Below are 18,711 nucleotides of genomic sequence, written 5' to 3' on the forward strand. Positions count from 1 at the left end.
GATTTATCTTTTAAGTTATAACATATGCACATATAAAAATGACATATTTAGACCTATTTTTCAGAAATCTCTCTTTTCCAGCAGCGGCTCCCATCTCCTAATTTTATGGATGGAAATCTAAGTGTGGCTCTCATAATTGTCCATGGATCCATGGAATAAGTGGCAGGATAAAATCAGTCAGTCTGGCACTGGTACATTCCAAACCAATGTAAGGAAAATTCTTTTTCCACCTCCCCACCCCGCAAAATGAAAATAAATTGCTCATTGCAACATAATGTCACCAACACCAAAAACTTAGCAATGTTCAAAAAGTGATTGGGCATCTATATGGAGGACAATAATATCTAAAGTTGTAATAGACACTGCTAACAAATTTTGGAAGAGATATTAAATTTCGTGCGCAAGCCAATCTTCAGCTATGAGGGATTATTGTTTCCTATGTGCTATGGTAATACAAATAACAGTTCTGCTCTTGGATCAGGAACCCATTGCACTGTGGTCTGTACTGAAAGTGAGATGGTCCCTGCCCTCAAAAGCTTACAATCCAAGTATAAAACGAGATAACAGAGAGAGGAGAACCAGAAAACAATGAGAAAACTGGTTGGCAGGATAGGCAGTGGGTCTCGGCACAAGAGCAGCATACTCACGGCTGGGCTGCATGTAGGCACCATAGCAAAAGTGTGTCGTATAGAGAGATTTTAATTAGATAATGAAGCAGTTTTGTAGATGTTTATAGGGAGCTTCTCCCAAGCATGAGTGCAGCATGGGAGAAAGCATGAATGTGCTTGTTCAAAAATTTAACAAGTGAGCAGTGGAGGCTGGCAACATGGGCTGATCAGAGTTGGGAGTCAATGCCCCCCTTCTCCCCCCTTTTAGTTTCCCCACAGAACCTAGATTCAGACATGGGAAGAATAAACCTTGTCGGCCTGGTTGGAGCCAGACGGGGGCATTTCTTAATAGCTCCCCCCGTCACCGCACTGTTCCCTAAAGGACCCTTGGGGTATTCTCTGAATTTTACCTTATTTTTGTTATTGTTTCATTTCCTGTTTGTCTGTCCCATCCCTCCCACCCTCCCTCCACCAATTGCCTGCCTCCAAGAGCCTCTTCTGATTTAACTCCTTGCTGTCAGGTTGGATAATATCAAAATTATCCATGTATGGCCAAAGCAAAGAGCTATAATGATGTTTTTTGCAGTAGCATTCTGAATGGATAAGAGCAGGACAAGATTACATTTGTTTAGGTGAAAGAAAAGGATATTGAAGTAATCGAGATAGGATATGAAGAGGACTAGACCAGAGCTTGAACTGTGTGGATGGATAGGAAAGACTATATCAGAGATGTTATACAGAATCTTCCAGAAGTAGATGTAAGTCTAGATGTGAGGACCTAGAGAGGTCTGAGTCAGTTTACGAGTGACAGGCAGGATGGTCTTGAAATCTTATCCTTCCCCTTGGCTTCTGTTACTCTGTCCTTTCCTAGTCCTCCTACCTCTATAATTTCTCCTTCGAGCATGTTCTTTGGAGAATCAACCTCCTCCAACTTTCTATGGGGGGTGTGCACTGGGCTCTGTCCTAGGTCCCCTTCTCTTCTCCTTCTACACCTTATCCACAGGCACTGACTTTTGTTTTTGCCAGTGGGTGCTCCTCTCCACTCCCTCTCCTCCCCATGTAAGAGTAATCTCACCCTCAAACACAAAAATTCAACTACCATCTCCATGCTGGAGTAGAAAGGTACTACCAGAGGTACTCTACTCCAGATCTGTCTTCTCCTGTTCAAACTAAAATCTCATCTCTTCCCTCTGACATCTTCTTGTGGATGGCCACACTCAGAGACATGATGTACTGAATTAGATGAACCATGGGTCTGATCCATTATGGCAATTCCTACATTCCTGGGTTCCAAATTCTGGCCCACCGTGGAGGAAACTCGTATCTAAATCCAAACTTGGTAGCTCAGATGTGACAGTGATGGGCATTGCATAAAAACCTAAATAAAACACAGCTGAATAGTCTGTGCCTGTCTCTAGTTGGAAAATATAATCATTTTAGGACACAATGCAATTGTAAAATTTGGTTCTGTTTGATTTGGTGTTATCACATATTTTATTGTATAAAATGGATGGTATTCCGGGTCACGGTGGAAATCATACCATTTTTCACTAGCTCCCCTAAGGCAGGTTAGCTGGATTTATTCCCCAAATAAGAAGTTGCTTATAGCAGCATGACAAAATGCTGCTCCACCACTGAAGAAACTCATCTCTTTAAAAACCTATTTCACGAAAAAAATGACAGGAAATAGCCTTCTTAGCGTGCAAAAGGAAGAGAAAACCTCAGTACCTGAAGGTTCCTTAAGCAATGTTGTCCCCCAGTGTATTCGGATTTGCAATGTTTATTTTTCCTAAAACATAGCTTTATTCATTTAAACATGGCTTTATTAATTTAATAAATAGCAAAATCTGCATTCTAGTTAATTCTGGAAGATACAGTGAATGACAATATTGGCATTAGTGTACTGTAATGAAAGAAACATCATCCCTAACAATTTCTACAGTTAACATGAATGCAGTGCAGCAGCCTGTCATAGATCAAAGATCAACCGTCATCTCTCACCCTCCAGAATAGAGACTCTCTTATCACAAGTCCATAACATTACAGAACATTGCCTCTTACTGTTCATATTTAAATCCAGAAACAATCATCCCTTCTGATATGGACAGGAATATCCAATACATTGCTATGTTCACCTCCCCAGTGTAAATCAAAGATACAGACAGCATATTCACCCTTTAATGAAACTGCTTTACGCATGTATGTCACATACCTCAGATTAATCCACTCCTCAAAACAGTCTAGGATTATCACTTATTAAGCACGAACAACATGAGGAAATTAAGACCGCGCGCGCACACACACACACACACTTAAAAAAAAATAAAGTGTATATCTCCATTTCATCCATGGTGTTTTTTATTTCAACTACAATTTCAGAAATTTTGAAATCATTGACAAATTAATCCCGATACATTATATATATAGAATATAGAGTATTAATTTGTTGTCAATTTGCTGATTTCAAAATTTCTGAAATTATAGTTCATATAAAAACACCACACTTGGATGGCTGGAATGGAGATATACATTTTATTTTTTAAGTTAGCACTGTGTTGAGAGGTACTGGTCACTGGATGGATCACAAACCTCATTGACATTGGTGGGTATGAATATATCCTTAAATTAACAGAACAGTAAGGATAAATTAACCACAAGCCCACACCTAAGACAAAAGTGGTATGTGACCCTACCCAGGAGTTTTGGACTTAAGGGGCGTTGTGTATTGTTTGGGTAAGGGTGGGTGTGTGCATGTGCATGCATGCGTGTGCGGACAAGAAAAACACACAGAATCAGAAAGTAATACAGAGCAGCTGAAAGCACAGCGTATGACCCTGGAAGAAGTCTAGGGAGAGGTTTTTTGGGATCAGGGATGCAGGTTGAATAATCTGTTTCCTAGTATTTGAGACCTTCTGTGTTCAGAGGCAGAGGATGTTTGTACATTCTTCATAAACAAACAACTACATCAAATAAATATCTGACCACCACCAATTTCTCTTTCTAACTGGAACAGCCTACTAGATCCCAGATTTTTACCTAGCCATTTAGGTCAAAAGAGAGAGAACATTATAATGCAATATTTAATTTTAGTATATTTGTGTAAGTTATGTTGACAGTAAGTATATTATTTACACATATTTGTTTCAGTGAGTGGGTATTTTAAATGAAAGATAATTTCCACCCCACCCTCCCCCCAGTGCTTCACATTACCATGGCATTTTGGGCAAGACAAGTGTAGGACATCGAATTCAGAAAGGACCTCTTGGGTCACTTAGTACAGTACTTCTTCGTGTGGGATGTCTTTCTTTGGCTGTTGCTAAAGAAATACAAAGTACAGTAATAGTACTCTATATTTGTACCCTATTTTAAGGGTGTAAAAGCCTTTCCATTTTGAAGTTACAAGAGAAATGAAAAACATGAAATAATTTGTCAAATGGGCAAAGTGGCTAGTTTTTACCTTGTAACTTAAAATAAATATGATGAAATGACCTCAACTTGAGGAAAAATTCAATTCCATTCTAACAGTAATTACACAAACAAAAACCAAAAAAACTAAAATCCCACCACAACACGGATGAAAAGCTCTATATGAACTTCAGCTTATAGAACAGCATCAAAAAAGGGCTTTTAATGGAAGTGTGTTTACAATTCTATCTCAGTAATATAGTAATCTTATCAGACTTAATTTCCATTTATGGAAAATGGATGCCAAGGAAAAGTTTAAATACTTCTTGTCAATAGCAAGTCAAAATCATGTGGCAATTTTCTATTACAATTACAAATTTTTTTTTAAATTGTTAAACATTTCTTAACTATTGGCAAATTCCCTGAAAACCACACTTTTATTAGGTCTGAAATAATGCTTTGTTTACATGTGACAACTTCTCAGTGTCATCATGGGAGCTGCATTCACAACAGCAGAGACTTGTCCAATAGTGTAGGTCTGCGAGGATAATTTTGTCATACATGTGTTCAGGGCCTGTAAAGTAGTGTGACAGTTGTTCACTCTAGATCAGTTGCAGTCTGATTTGCTTACAACATATTGTGATGAGGTAGACAAACCTCACACAAGACCAGGGGAGGAAAGCAAAAACAATTTTCCCTGGAGACAGGGGCTGAAGCCAGCCCTCTTTACTGCCTAGCTAACGGTATCAAAACGGGAGGAAGTGCCTTCTGGCTGGAGGGGGCGGAAATGAAGGATAGTGCTTCTAAGATGGGCTAAAGTGAGGCTTTTTGGCCTGAAGCAAAGCAAATCTGAGGGCTCAGCTGAGCATCCAAACTTTGGTAGATGGCTTGGACCAAACTTTTTGTTATCTTCTTGTTCCTTTTTAAAGAAAGGCAAGCTCCAGGAAGGGGCTTTATTTTGATCCATGCTCATACAGAGAACGTGGATTAAAAGCCACATTTAATTCAAACACTTAGGGTTTCCTAATACATCTTTAGTAAAATCAAGAACATTTGTCAGGTGTTTTAGTATAAGATGTTAACTTTAGGGTATTTTCTTCTTGTTATTTAGTAAAGAAAAGTGTAACAGTCAAATTATATATGCAGGAATATCTACCCTAAACATTAACCTACTCACTCTTGTCTTCACCATAACATTCTGCCGTTTGCTGCTTCTGCAATTAGCAGAATTGGGCCTAAGCGAGTCCTAGACAAAAAAGAAATCTGAAGATGTGTAGCCACTGCTCCACTTGTTCAAAGTGCTGAGTGACTAAATTCTGGGAAACTCTGTATGCTGCAGTATAACATATACATTTTAAACAATAATTTGTACATAAACACAATATCTGAAAATAAACATGACAATCTGGACAAGACAGAGGGGGTGATGATTGTGGGAAGCAACCAGATCATTCATCTGCGATTTGTCCATCTTTGTAATGTTTGCAGCTTGAGGGTTTTGTTAGTCTCTGAGTAAGAACGTACCTGTGTCCACACCCTGCACACTATTGCAATAATCTTTGTACAAAGTATGGCTTTTGAAGTATCATTTGAAAACCTCATAATTCGTTGGTCAATATTGTCCTGATAAAACGTACGTGGCAACATTGCATTTGAAGTTATAAGATACCACTGCATGGTCTTCTTAACACATGTTCTAAACTCAGGTTGGCGAATAGGTCTGTCTCAAACACAGGAATGTGTGTTCTGCTTAATTTGCATTTAAGCACTAAACAGAATCATCAAGCAGGAAGGGAAACAAAAGAAGCTCCAATTGGTGAGGAAAAAGCAGCAGGGAACATCCTTTCCTATAGACATTCTGACTCCTGAATCTCAGCTGGGAATGTTTCCCAAGTGGCCGACTGACAGTATCAAAAGGAGGGATAAAAACCCCAATGCACCCCTCCCTCTTTCTATTGCTGTCCTTCAATTCATGCACCAGAAGGGACAAATGAAGCAGCCACTGAACTGGAGAAGGGATTCTGACCTAACAAGTTTGATCAGTAACAGATTGCTGAGAGCATGTGGTGAGAAAAACTTTGCTTTGAATTTAACATAGATTGTTAAATTAGGCACCAGATCGGTTTTATCATTATTTTTCTTATAATCATTTCTGACTTAAAAGTACTCACTTAAAATCTTGCTCTTTGTGGTTAATAAACTTCTTTTATTAAAAAAAGATTAATTTTTTATCTAATCCAGCGTTTAAACTGAAGTGTCTGTGAAACTCCATTTGGAGTAACAAGGTGTGTGCATATTATTTCCGTGAAAGAAATATGGACTTAATATGAATTTGTATTGTCCAGGAGAGGGCTGGGCAACACAAGACATACTTTTCTGGGGGGACTAGCAGTATGTTGGGGTCACCCTGAAGTATAAACTTGGCTTAAGAGCCAAGGTATGGCTGGTTGGCTGCAGCACACACACACACACAAACACAGCTGGGAGTGACTTGCACAGCAACTTGAGGCTGTTTGTGAGCAGTCTAGACTGGAGGCTACAGAAGCAAAGCATTGTAACTCGAACCCCATGTTAGACAGCTGGGACGACACAGCTACTCATGAGTCTGGATTGTACCCTGGGTATGTCAGTTAGATACGCTGATCAAATAGAAACAACTACCAAGATAGATATTCATCTGAACCTGGTCCTGGAATTTGAATGTCTCTTTGTTACCTCCAAATTGGATTACAGCAACGTGCTCTGCAGAGGCCTATACTTGAAAATAGAGGTGGTGCCGAATACAACTACGAAGATTTTTTAAGTGCAGTATCGTAGCATAAACACATAGCACCAGTGCACACTGGCTGCAAACAGCCTTCCAGATGGAGCTTAAACTATCGGTTTTGACTTATAACGTCTTGAATGTCCTTAGTGCCCATCTATACTGAGGGCTTGCCTCCCCTCTCTGAGTTAGTATTAGCAGAAACACTAAAGTTGGGTTTCAGAGCAGCAGCCATGTTAGTCTGTATCCGCAAAAAGAAAAGGAGGACTTGTGGCACCTTAGAGACTAACAAATTTATTTGAGCATAAGCTTTCGTGAGCTACAGCGGGACTCTTTGGTGAAGGAGCTGGTGGCAGAGCATTCTCTCCAAAGGCCCCTTGACTTTGCAAGTCACACCATCCCACTGTGCTGAAATAAACCAAATGTATCGTCCCTTCAGGACATGCAGCTACATCCAACCTTTTGATCAGGCAACTACAGATATGGCTGTGAGCTGGATAGCTTTTGGAAATTTGATTTGATTAATAACATTTTTGTTGCCTAGTAATTGTATGTATTGCTGTGGGATTTTATTTTAATTTATTTTTATTTTTTGCAGCTTGCCTGTAAATCATTGCAATGGCACATAGTGGCCTCATCTTGTATCTCTCTATGAAGAAGTGCAGTGGCATAAGGACATGGACTAGAGAAACATGAAGACCATACAAAGTTTACAGATTCTCTGAGTAAGATACAGAATGGGGTCCCATCAGTTATGTTGTTGCAACAGTTAAATAAAAGTATTTCACTGAAATCTGTGACTTCCAGCTGCAGTACTAGTAGCAGAAAACAAAAGTTCTTCATTTTAGCATTAAATCCCTGCTACAGTAAAAGACCTGAGTAAATTGATATATTTTGAACTGCATTTCAAATGTCACAAAAGCCAGGCTTTGGCAGATTGCGGTGAGTCAAGGAGAACAGGACCATGAGCCAATAACACTGTGTCCCCATAACTGGAGTTTAACTTTTGGATAGAAGCTGGTTTCAGTTTTTTGTCAAAATTTCACTTGGACCAACATTTTCCAGCTAGCTCTACTCTTAGTATAGACAGAAGCAGCTTGCCACTTAAAGCACAACTGCTGTGACTGTCTCAGAGACATCTGGATACCAACGTAGGGTCCTTCTACTTCATATCTAATCACTAACACCTTGGAGCAATCAATAAGCAAAAACAGACCTCCAATCCCAGGTCTTATGTACTTACATCCAGTTGATTTTACTGATGAGAGCAGCTATATTCTACAGTAATTAATGTTGTATTTCTATAAACACACTGGTAATGGTTAGTTGATTTTTTTTAAAATTCTCCCCTTGATTCATTTTGGTAGAATAATAAATAAATTAAAACAGTAAAATATCTTACACTTCAGTTCCTTTAATTTTGTATAGAATCAATATGAAAACGGATAAGTTTAGTAAACAGAGCTCCATAAGACACAATATGACAAAAGTAAACTGTTCTGAAGTTGAGTTATTTTATGGAGAAGAGCTTTAAGAGAGTCTCAGGAAATCAAAAGATAGGAAAAAAAATGTTGAAAACCTGGACAATACCCAATCCTGCTGAACAATCTGAAAGGCAACTAGATTCCTTTGTAAAGGTTGAGGGAAGGAAACTTGAAGGGATATTTCCTGCTCCCATTTTTGCAATCATATTTCTGCTCCAATCCCCTCTACATCCACAGCATCAGCCTTCTCCACTATACCATGCCTGGCCTATAGAAAATTTTCTTCTACTGGATTGTGTATGGAAATCGAAATACAGAAAGTCAGAGTCCTGCAGCTAACCTGTAACTCATTTTTCTGCTCTTAATCCATTCTTCCTTTCTAAAGGCTTCAATTCCCTGTCCTCTCACTCCAGGGGTGAAAGTAACTTAAAGGAAATACCGGTACGCTGGAGTCCTGAGAAGGGGGCGTGACCTCAACCGGAAGAGGCGGGGCCTTTAATACCCAGGCTGAGAGCCCCGGGTTCTTTAAATCACCCTTGGGCCCTATACATCGCTGACTGAGTCCCAGGGGCTCCCGGCTGCCGCCGCTACCCCAGGGCTCGGGCGGAGATTTAAAAGGCCTGGGGCTCCGCTGCACTAGCAGCGGCTGGGAGCCCCTGATCCTTTAAATCACCCCTGAAGCTGTGCCGCTGTGACCCCGGGGCTCCGGCAGCTGGGCTCGGGAGGCAATTTAAAGGGCCCAGGGCTCCGGCCACTGCAGGGAGCCCCAGACCCTTTAAATCGCCAGTCTGGGAAACTGGTCCGGTCCGGCATGCCGCACCGGCTCTTGACGGTACACCGGACCAGACCGGACCAGCTTACTTTTAACCTCAAACCTTTCATCTTCTTCCTTCTCCTCCCACTTAATATCTACTGATCACCTTACTTCTCCAAGCTTTCAATTTCCCTGTGAATGAAATGGTCCGTAGCTTTTCTACTCTTAAGAAAATTATCATCATCTTCATCTTTTTGATTTTGAGGTTTACATCCTGGCTGCATATTGTGCAAAGGTGTACATTTCTGCCAAGCTAGCAAGTCTGGTAGTTAATTTAACTGCAGTGTAAAAGCATCGTGTATGTTATCTTTTCTTTAATATGAATATGAATTAAGTTACCAATATCATATCAGAACATTCGCTGTTTACTTTGCCCGTATGTGTGTTAATAGATAGAAGAATAAAGTATCCCATTTTTAAATAACATATCCATTCGTATGTTAAGTATTACATGTGAACAAATAATAGTTATTCTATTATTTTATTATTGGGCACTTCACCTCTCATTTTAACTTAACCCCCATCTGTGCAACTTCCATTTTCAAATCAACGTGGAAGTTTAGAGTCTGATGCACTCGAAATTGCAGATAAACGAAAATCTAGGATCAAGCATACATTTGCAATGAAGTATCACCCTCCCACCCCCGTATTATTGCAACCTAAAAATTTAAACATTGTGTGTGTGGGCAGGGAGGGGAGGGGAACACACATATTACTTACTTGCTTTGTTTTTCCATGCTGGCTACCCTGAGACTTTCCCAACGAGAATTAAGCAGATTCATTTGTTCTTGGATTTCATTTTCTTCATCATCTGAAAGCTTACCAACTGTTATAAGTTGACTCCCCACTTGCAAAACATTACCAACACGTCCCTGGTGAGCTGTTAATTCCATCATAAAGCCCTGAAAAAGAAAAGAAAAGTAAATCTTAACTAAGATTACAAGGAGGAGCGATACTTTGTAGAAATATCTTCAATTCCACATATTTTTTTTTTTTAAAAAGTATTAAGTTGGTTTAAACATTTATTTTAACTTTGGGACCCAATGTAAAAATAAATACATTGAAGCAAAGTCTCCAGCGCTAAATTTAAAGCCTCTAAAACCAAATGGAAAAGGAAAGAACACGGACTGGCAATAACACCAGTGAAAATTTTATGATTCTTATGACTCTTAATGTACCATTAAGATGAACATTATTAGATGAACAATAATTAATAGATGAAGTGTTTGCACTGGTTTCTCAGTCTCTGTGGTTCACATATACCTCGTGGGTGTGAAACTGCTCTTTGACTTCTTCTACATCACTGGATATATCTCCTTGTGCTTGTAATGCATCTTCAGTAGAGAGAAGCCATGTGAGTACTTCTTCTAAAGCAGTTTGGTAGCTGTCCAGGTCCACTTCTACCTCCATCAGTGAGCTGCCAAATGATCTGTCTTCAGGAGTGTCCAAATACTGATCAAAAATAAACAATAAGAATTTTGGCATTGAGCAGATGCTAATTGCACAAACAGCTACATTAAATGAATAATAGAATGCCAACCTCTTAATTTCATAGAGCAATCCTCTATTTTACAGAAGAATTTTGATAAATGGAGGATCTGGTCCAATGTAAAGGCAACTATTTGAATTCAGTAAAGTAATGACTATGAAAAAAATAGGCTAAATTCAGAAACAAAGAAAATGAATGTTTTGTCCTAGAGCTCATGTTTTTCTACATTTAGAATAGTTATTACGCATGATATCAAAAGTTAAAGTTACACAAATGGTGTATTCTTTGGTAAGTATATTAAATAATTTTCTTCATTTCTACTTCTACCACCTGTCATTCAAGCACTTTTCTCTTTAGAATGACAGAAATATATTTAATTTCTAAAGCATCTTGCATAACTACACCATCCTAAATGCTTTACTTTACATAGCAGTGAACTACATGTTGGTACCGTATCACCAGCATGCAGACAAACTGAGGCAAATGCAATATTAAACACTTTAAAATATTTTTTAAATATATGCAATGGTGGATTAGACTAATCTGCAGAGTATCATTTATCAAAGATCACATTATAAAGATCACACAAGGTTGCAAGTCACCAGAAAAAAAAAATCCCGGAAAAAGTATCCACAATTATTATTATCCACTCCCCCCCCCGAGGGCCACCCACACATCTGCTCCCAGTCAAGTGCCATTTTCAAGCAAATACTTCATGCCACCATGCTGCAGGTTAGAGAGAGAGTGAACAGTAACAAGCAACATTAAGTAGCCATTGTCCCTTTCACCCACTCCATCAGAGAAACTGTTATGAGACTGAGGTAAGAAATAAGGGGATTCTGAAGATGGTTTCACCCTGCTAATTAGTAAACAAGTTGTAGAGAAGGAAAAAAGTAAATCTGATTGCAAGTTAGGAGAATAATGATTAGTTTTCATCTTGCTTTTATCATGAAGGATCCCAAGGGTGTTTTAAAAACGGATGGAGTACTATATAGTAATCACTTCTACTGACACGCAGACAGCTACGGCAGCAATAAGAGATAGGAACTGCTTAAACTGTGCACAGTGGTTTAGGATTGAAAGTGAAGGTTTTCTTATCCAATTGAAATTAAAGGGGGAATTTAAAGTAGGCAGAATGTAATTATTCAGATTGAAATTTGGCAGCTCCACCCTCATAAATAGTGCCAAAGGATCTTCACAGAAAACAAGTGGTTAATGTAACTTTGGCATTACATCCCAGCCCCAAAAGACAGCACCAGTAATAAGCTGCCAATATTGTATGAAGAGGACCCACAAACATTTTCCTCGTTAATGTGTGAAAACCCTATGTCTCAGAGGCATGTGCACAGCAAGAAAGCAGAGGCAAACAACTGATTTGTTATGAGACAGTATTTTGTTGAAGCTGGGAAAGAAACTAAAGAGGAAAGAGGTAACAAGTAAGTATCCAAACAATTTCAACTACCAACTAGCCCTGATAGTGCTTAGCTTATACATATCAAGATATCACATCCCAAGCTGAAATGATGCAGGAAGGTAAGAATATTAATCTTTGTTGCAGTAATAAGTTATCTCTTTTCATAGAGATTCACCATCATCCTCCTCTTTCTGTGAAACTGTGGTATATTCCTATCTCACCTGTGAAGCATTAGAGAAATATATCAAATTCTAGCAAAATGGAGGCGAGAGACTAAGATTATCATATTTGTAGCACCAGAGATCTGTGGTCAAAGGGTTAGTTACAACATACTGGACAAGTTTCCTATCTGACAACTCTTCCCTCCGTAGATCCAAAATGAATTATTTTCTGATCTGTGTTAAAAGGGCAGAATTTAAAAACACATTGTCAACTCCTACTCCACTGAAAGGATATTTTTGAAAGCAAAGTGCTCCTAGTCATTTTGATCAAACTTCCTCATTCTCTCAGTTTCTCATGAAACAGTAAATATTGACTTTGATTTCAGAGTCAATAGGTGATCTGCATATAGTACAGTCAAAGCAAAATGATAGCTCCACCCACACACGCAACCCAAAAGATAACTGGCCACACTTGAACCACATTCAGAACTCAACAGAAAGAGGAGGAAGAAGTTGAGCAGGTAATTGGCACGTGGGGGACCACAGCAGTCACCCTGACCCCAGGGAGCTGAAAAGTGTGGCGTAGGGCAGACTGTATTGGAATTGTGAGCTATCACTGTAAGAATTGAGGCGGGCGGGAAGAGGAAAGCAGTTCTGGTCCTTCTTGCAGGCTAGGAGAAGCTTTGCAGAGAACCGTGCAAGCATCAGTCATTTAACACAGAAATGGCCTACAGTAAGGTAAGACAAAGTGTGCCTCTTTTAGGGAGCAGCCTGCTTTGTCTCTCTGTTTTTGGGTTCTTGCACACGATCATTCTGAATTCTTAGAAACAAAGTAGTGTTACTTTGGAAACTTCCAGCAAGAACATTCAATATTTTTATCTAACTTCTGTGTGTAACATAACACAAACCAGCTAGTCGTTCAATCAGGGCCACAGAGGGGACAAGACAGTCTCACTTCCTGCATTGGCAGACCACGAAAGGAGGAAGATTTCTCATGCACAGTGGAAAGAACCTAGATGTCTTCTTCCCTGCTGGCCCAAGCAGATGTCCCACCCTAGCAAGTAAGGTGGACATGTGTCATTTTTGTGCACATAATGTTCCTTCAGAATTTAGCCAGAAACAGATTGGGAAGGGCTGAAATGCTGCATATATGTCTATTTTTTCCCCTGACTAGCTGGCCCCAAAAGTAGCAGGAAGTTCTAAAGATCTCATAGAAAAGTCTGCTTTCATGAGACTTCTAACCCATTTTTTCCAGACTCAGGAAGAGTTTTTTAACATTTTGGAAAGCATCCCAATTTTTCAGTTGTTCTCCAAAGGGAACCCAGATTATAAATCCTTTGAGTTTCACTCATCCCAACTAGATATGTTTTAAAAAAAATCCCCAGAAGTAATGCTGTAAAAAGGACTCACATTTAAGGACTTGGAATATGAAGAGAGGAAGGAAAAAAAAAAAAGAGAGGAGAAAAAAAAAAAGAAGAAGGCCTTTACATTCTGTCAAGATTAGAAGACCCCCAATGACTATGAATGTTTAAATTAAGGTTTTAGGAGAAAGAATGCAAGGCCTGTGACCTTCAGACACTTAGAAAATCAGGCAGGCTTGGTAGCGGTTTCAATTGATTCACAGAGCTTAAAGATGGAAAGGATAGTCGCACCTGCTTTGAGCTTCTGCTTAAAATATTTTGCACTTCTCCCCCACTATTGTAGGATACATGATCCCAAAGTAAAAAAAAAGAACAGACTCATGTCAGTAAGCACTGCACAGTATTTTACAGAGTTCATAAGCAGAATTTCTGACTTTCAAAAATAATTTTATCCCTAAACACTGAGGGCCCAATTCCACCCCCCTCACTCACATTGCATCGGTTCTTCCTCTCTACAAGCAGTCTCTTTGGGAAGACTGTGCTACTCATCATAAGGGTGGCAGAACTGAACTCTGCTTAAATTCAGAGAAATCTACTTGTAGTGAACTTATCTTTATAATGAAATAAAACAGAAGTCTCCTTATTTTTGCCCCAATACATTTCAATGAAAAATTGCAATTCCATCCATTAAAGTTAGATGTAGAACAAAAAAAGAAAATGGACTTCACTATATAAAAGTCCTACTCTATAATGGCAGAATTAAATATTTTAATGCATTTTAATGCATGGGCCCAAATCCCAGAAAGGAATCTATATGTTGGAAGGACTCCCATCGAAACCAGTGTGAGACTGAAATCATAAGGGTTGGCTTGTTCAAATCCCTTTGCAGGATTAAATATGAACATACACTTTATACAAACACACACACATACACACCTACACTCAAACTAGGTTGTAGCATGGCATATTATTCAAGTTGCCTTACTCTTTCCAGTATAAAACCCTATTTTCCATGGCTTATAACTTTGCCCAGCTTTAACTGGGTTGAAATTTTTCATGCCTGATGTCTGCCTCAAGCTCAGTGTTTCTGAAAAGTTTCAGCCACAGTGGTTTTGCAGTTTCCAAGAACGAGGCTAGTGTAAAGCAGGTTGTTTTGCCTGAGTTAAAATTTTTTGTCAGCCTTTTCTTTGAAAAGTCCTAGTACCCTCATGCTATGTAGCAAGGACTTTAAATATGGCAGGAGGTGCCTTTGGTTGTTCTGTGAAAACATAACCAAATCTGGCCAAGTTATAAATCTTGGGCGGGGGGAGGGGAGGCTCACAGTTCACATATGTTGAGCAGAGATTTTTATATAATTAATTTATTTATATTTTAGCATCTTAAATCCCCAGAATATTCCATCCACATTGAAAATGCTCCAGCCCGGGGCTAAGCAGGACTTTCCCTGCCATTGTAGCCTTTGGGCTCCTTCAGACTATGCCAGGTCATAGCACCTGCCTGGAGAGCAAGGAGCCTGCATGAATGGAGAGGGGAAAGAGCTGTACCTATGAAGAAGAAGACTGCAACAAGGAGCCTGGGCAGAAGAGACTGGGCCTGGAAGCTCACAGTGGGAGAGGGAAATTGGGATTGGAAGTGTAGTAGACTCAAACAGGCTGGAAAAGGACATCGGGATTGGGGGCAAAAGAGGGAAATTAAAAGGTTGGCGATTTTGAGTGCTGGACTTTGCAACCTGAATAACGATCTTTGATGTAGTTCGGTTTTATATATTCCACACACACAAATATTTTATATAGAAATAGTCTCAGCATTGAGGTTTGGTTTTATAAGAAATAGTTGTCTGACCTTCTGTTTATCATCACGTCTACCCAACCATGAATTTCTTTAGTTAGGTAATGGTTTTATTCACTCTCTAGAATTATTGTTTTGCTTACATTTGTGTATCAGTGTTGACATTTTTAGTCCACTAAATCCTTTATGCTGAATGTAAAACCATTGATATTCAAAATATTCCTGAAGACAGCAATATTTATATTTTCTTCTGTAAATGAAATAATTTTCCACTCAGTAATTTAAAGCCAGGGCTCCAAAAGGTAATCACTAACATGACCTTGAGCATACGAGAATTAAACCAGCTTTTCTGATTGAACAGAATTATTTTCATCATAAAACCATTGCAAATTTATGATTTTGGTATGGTTAAAAATGTCTCATCTAACCAATGTTATATGTAGTGTTGTTCTAGACATGTCAGTCCCAGGATATTAGAGACACAAGATGAGTAAGGTAATATGTTTTTTTCTGCATCAACTTCCGATGGTGAAAGCGACAAGCTTTCCAACTACACAGAGCTATTCTTCAGGTCTGGGAAAGGTACTCAGAGTGTCACACCTGTGTACAAGATGGAACAGATAGTTTAGCATAAGCAGTTTGCACATATTCTAAGGTTTCAGAGTAATAGCCGTGTTAAGTCTGTAACCACAAAAACGAACAGGAGTACTTGTGGCACCTTAGCGACTAACAAATTTATTTGAGCATAAGATTTCATGGGCTATATTCCATCCTATGCATCCAATGAAGTGGGCTGTAGCCTACAAAAGCTTATGCTCAAATAAATTTGTTAGTCTCTAAGGCCTGGTCTACACTAGGAGCTTATGTCGAATTTAGCAGCATTAAATTGAATTAACCCTACATCCGTCCACACAACGAAGCCATTTTTGTCGACATAAAGGGCTCTTAAAATCGATTTCTGTACTCCTCCACGATGAAGGGACTAGCGCTGAAATCGGCATCGCCTTTTCGAATTAGGGTTAGTGTGGACACAATTAGACGGTATTGGCCTCCGAGAGCTATCCCACATTGCACCATTGTGACCGCTCTGGACAGCACTCTGAACTCGGATGCACTGGCCACATGTACAGGAAAAGCCCTGGGAACTTTTGAATCTTGTTTCCTGTTTGAGCAGGCGAGCTCATCAGCACTGATGACCATGCAGAGCTTATCAGCACAGGTAACCATGCAGTCCCAGAATCGAAAAAAAGCTCCAGCATAGACCAAACAGGAGTACTGGATCCGATTGCTGTATGGGGAGACGAATCCATGCTATCAGAACTACGTTCCAAAAGATGAAATGCCAAAACATTTCAAAAAATCTCCGAGGCCATGATGGACAGAGGCTACAGCAGGGACACAACACAGTGCCACGTGAAACTTAAGGAGCTCAGACAAGCGTACCAGAAAACCAAAGAATCAAACGGATGCTCTGGGACAGAGCCCCAGACATGCTGCTTCTACACTGAATTGTGTGCAATTCTAGGTGGGGGGCCGCCACCACTACCCCACCCCTGTCCGTGGACTCCGACGATGGGGTACTCTCCGCCATGCCTGAGGATTTTGCAGATAGGGAAGATGAGGACGACGACGACGAGATTGAGGAGAGCACACAGCACACCGTTCTCCCCGACAGCCAGGATCTTTTTATCACTCTGACTGAAATACCCTCTCAACCCAACCAAGCTGGAGAAGGGACCTCTGGTGAGTGTACCTTTTAAAATATAATCCATGTTTTAAAAGCCAGCGTTTTTTAATGATTAATTTGTCTTGAGGACTTGGGATGCATTCGTGGCCAGTACAGCTATTGGAAAATTCTGTTAACGTGTCTGGGGATGGAGCGGAAATCCTCCAGGGACATAGAATCATAGAATCATAGAATATCAGGGTTGGAAGGGACCCCAGAAGGTCATCTAGTCCAACCCCCTGCTCAAAGCAGGACCAAGTCCCAGTTAAATCATCCCAGCCAGGGCTTTGTCAAGCCTGACCTTAAAAACCTCTAAGGAAGGAGCTTCATCTCCATGAAGCTCTCCTGGAGGTACTCTAAAAGCCTTTGCAGAAGGTTTCTGGGGAGAGCAGCCTTATTCCGTCCTCCATGGTAGGACACTTTACCACGCCATGCTAGTAGCAAGTAATCTGGTATCATTGCATGACAAAGCCTGGCAGCGTATGGTCCCGGTGCTTGCTGGCGTTAAAGCAACATTGGTTCATCTCTCTGTGTTATCCTCAGGAGAGTGATATGGTTCATGATAACCTGGTTGAAATAGGGGAATTTAATTAATGGGACATTCAGAGGTGCCCATTCCTACAGGGCTATTTGCCTGTGGCTGAAAAGAAATCCTCCCTGTAGTTAGCCAAGTGGTGGAGGCGGGGAGCATTGGCACTGAGCTGTTCGCGTTTGGCTAGCAGGGCTCTTCCCTGATACCAGCCAGTGGGGAGAGGGGTAAAGCGATCATCCCAGAGAATTGGATGGGGGGAAGGGGTTAGTTTGGTTTCTCCTGCTGAACGTTAACAGGAAAACCGCAGCACTAAATGGCCAACTCAACGGGCTTTGCTTGGTATGGGAAAGGAGGGTGCTGCTGTTATGAAGGTTGCAGAAGCCGAAAGACTATGGCTTACCATGACCACCTGCAAGCCGAATTCTGTTGCCCGGCACTGCATGTGTGATCTCTAACACCAAAGCCGCAGGCACTAAATATAAGATGCAAAATGCAACCTTGTACCGAAATCACATGTGCTATGTAATGTGAATAGTGTTGTGAAAGAGTATAGCCATTGTTCTGTAAAATGTATTTTTTTAAATACTTCACTCCCTTTTTTTCCTCCTGCAGCTGCAAATGTTTCAAACCTCCCTCCTCCGTCCCAAAGGCTATCTCAGATAAGGCGGCAAAAAAAAGTACACGTGATGAAATGTTCTCTGAGCTCATGCAGTCGTCCGGCACAGATTCAGCAGAATGTGTGGAGGGACACAGTAGCACAGTACAGGAAAGCGGCCAATAAATGTGAGGACAGAAGGGAGGATCTAGATGAGAGGTGGCGGCAGGAAGATCAGAGGAGGCAAGATGCAACTGTGGGGCTCCTGCAGGATCAAAGGGACATGCTCCGGTGTCTGGTGAAGGTTCAGGAACGACAGCAGGATCACAGACTGCCGCTGCAGCCCCTGCTTAACCACCCTCCCTTCTCCCCAAGTTCCATAGCCTCCTCACCCAGACGCCCAAGAACTTGGTGGGGGGGGGGCTCCCGGCACCCAACCACTCCACCCCTGTGGACAGCCCAAGCAACAAAAGGCTGTCATTCAACAAGTTTTGAAGTGGCCTTTTCCTTCCCTCCTAACCTCCTCCCACACCCCACCCAGGCTACCTTGTGAGTTATCTCCCTATTTTT

General features: G+C 40.5%; 1 protein-coding gene across 7 annotated transcripts in view; it reads right to left on the minus strand.

The window, feature by feature from the left end:
- Nucleotides 1-18,711, minus strand: part of DMD (dystrophin) — a 1,912,888-nt gene that overhangs the window by 1,299,756 nt on the left and 594,421 nt on the right. For all 7 annotated transcript variants that reach the window (XM_043538015.1, XM_043538014.1, XM_043538013.1 and 4 more), the window contains 2 exons: nt 10,339-10,527; nt 9,796-9,977 (listed from right to left, as the gene is read on the minus strand). In XM_043538015.1, the coding sequence (XP_043393950.1) occupies nt 9,796-9,977; nt 10,339-10,527 (371 nt within the window). The remainder of the gene's footprint in view (nt 1-9,795; nt 9,978-10,338; nt 10,528-18,711) is intronic.

The sequence above is a fragment of the Chelonia mydas genome, chromosome 1 (assembly GCF_015237465.2).
Source record: "Chelonia mydas isolate rCheMyd1 chromosome 1, rCheMyd1.pri.v2, whole genome shotgun sequence".
Classification (NCBI taxonomy): domain Eukaryota; kingdom Metazoa; phylum Chordata; order Testudines; family Cheloniidae; genus Chelonia; species Chelonia mydas.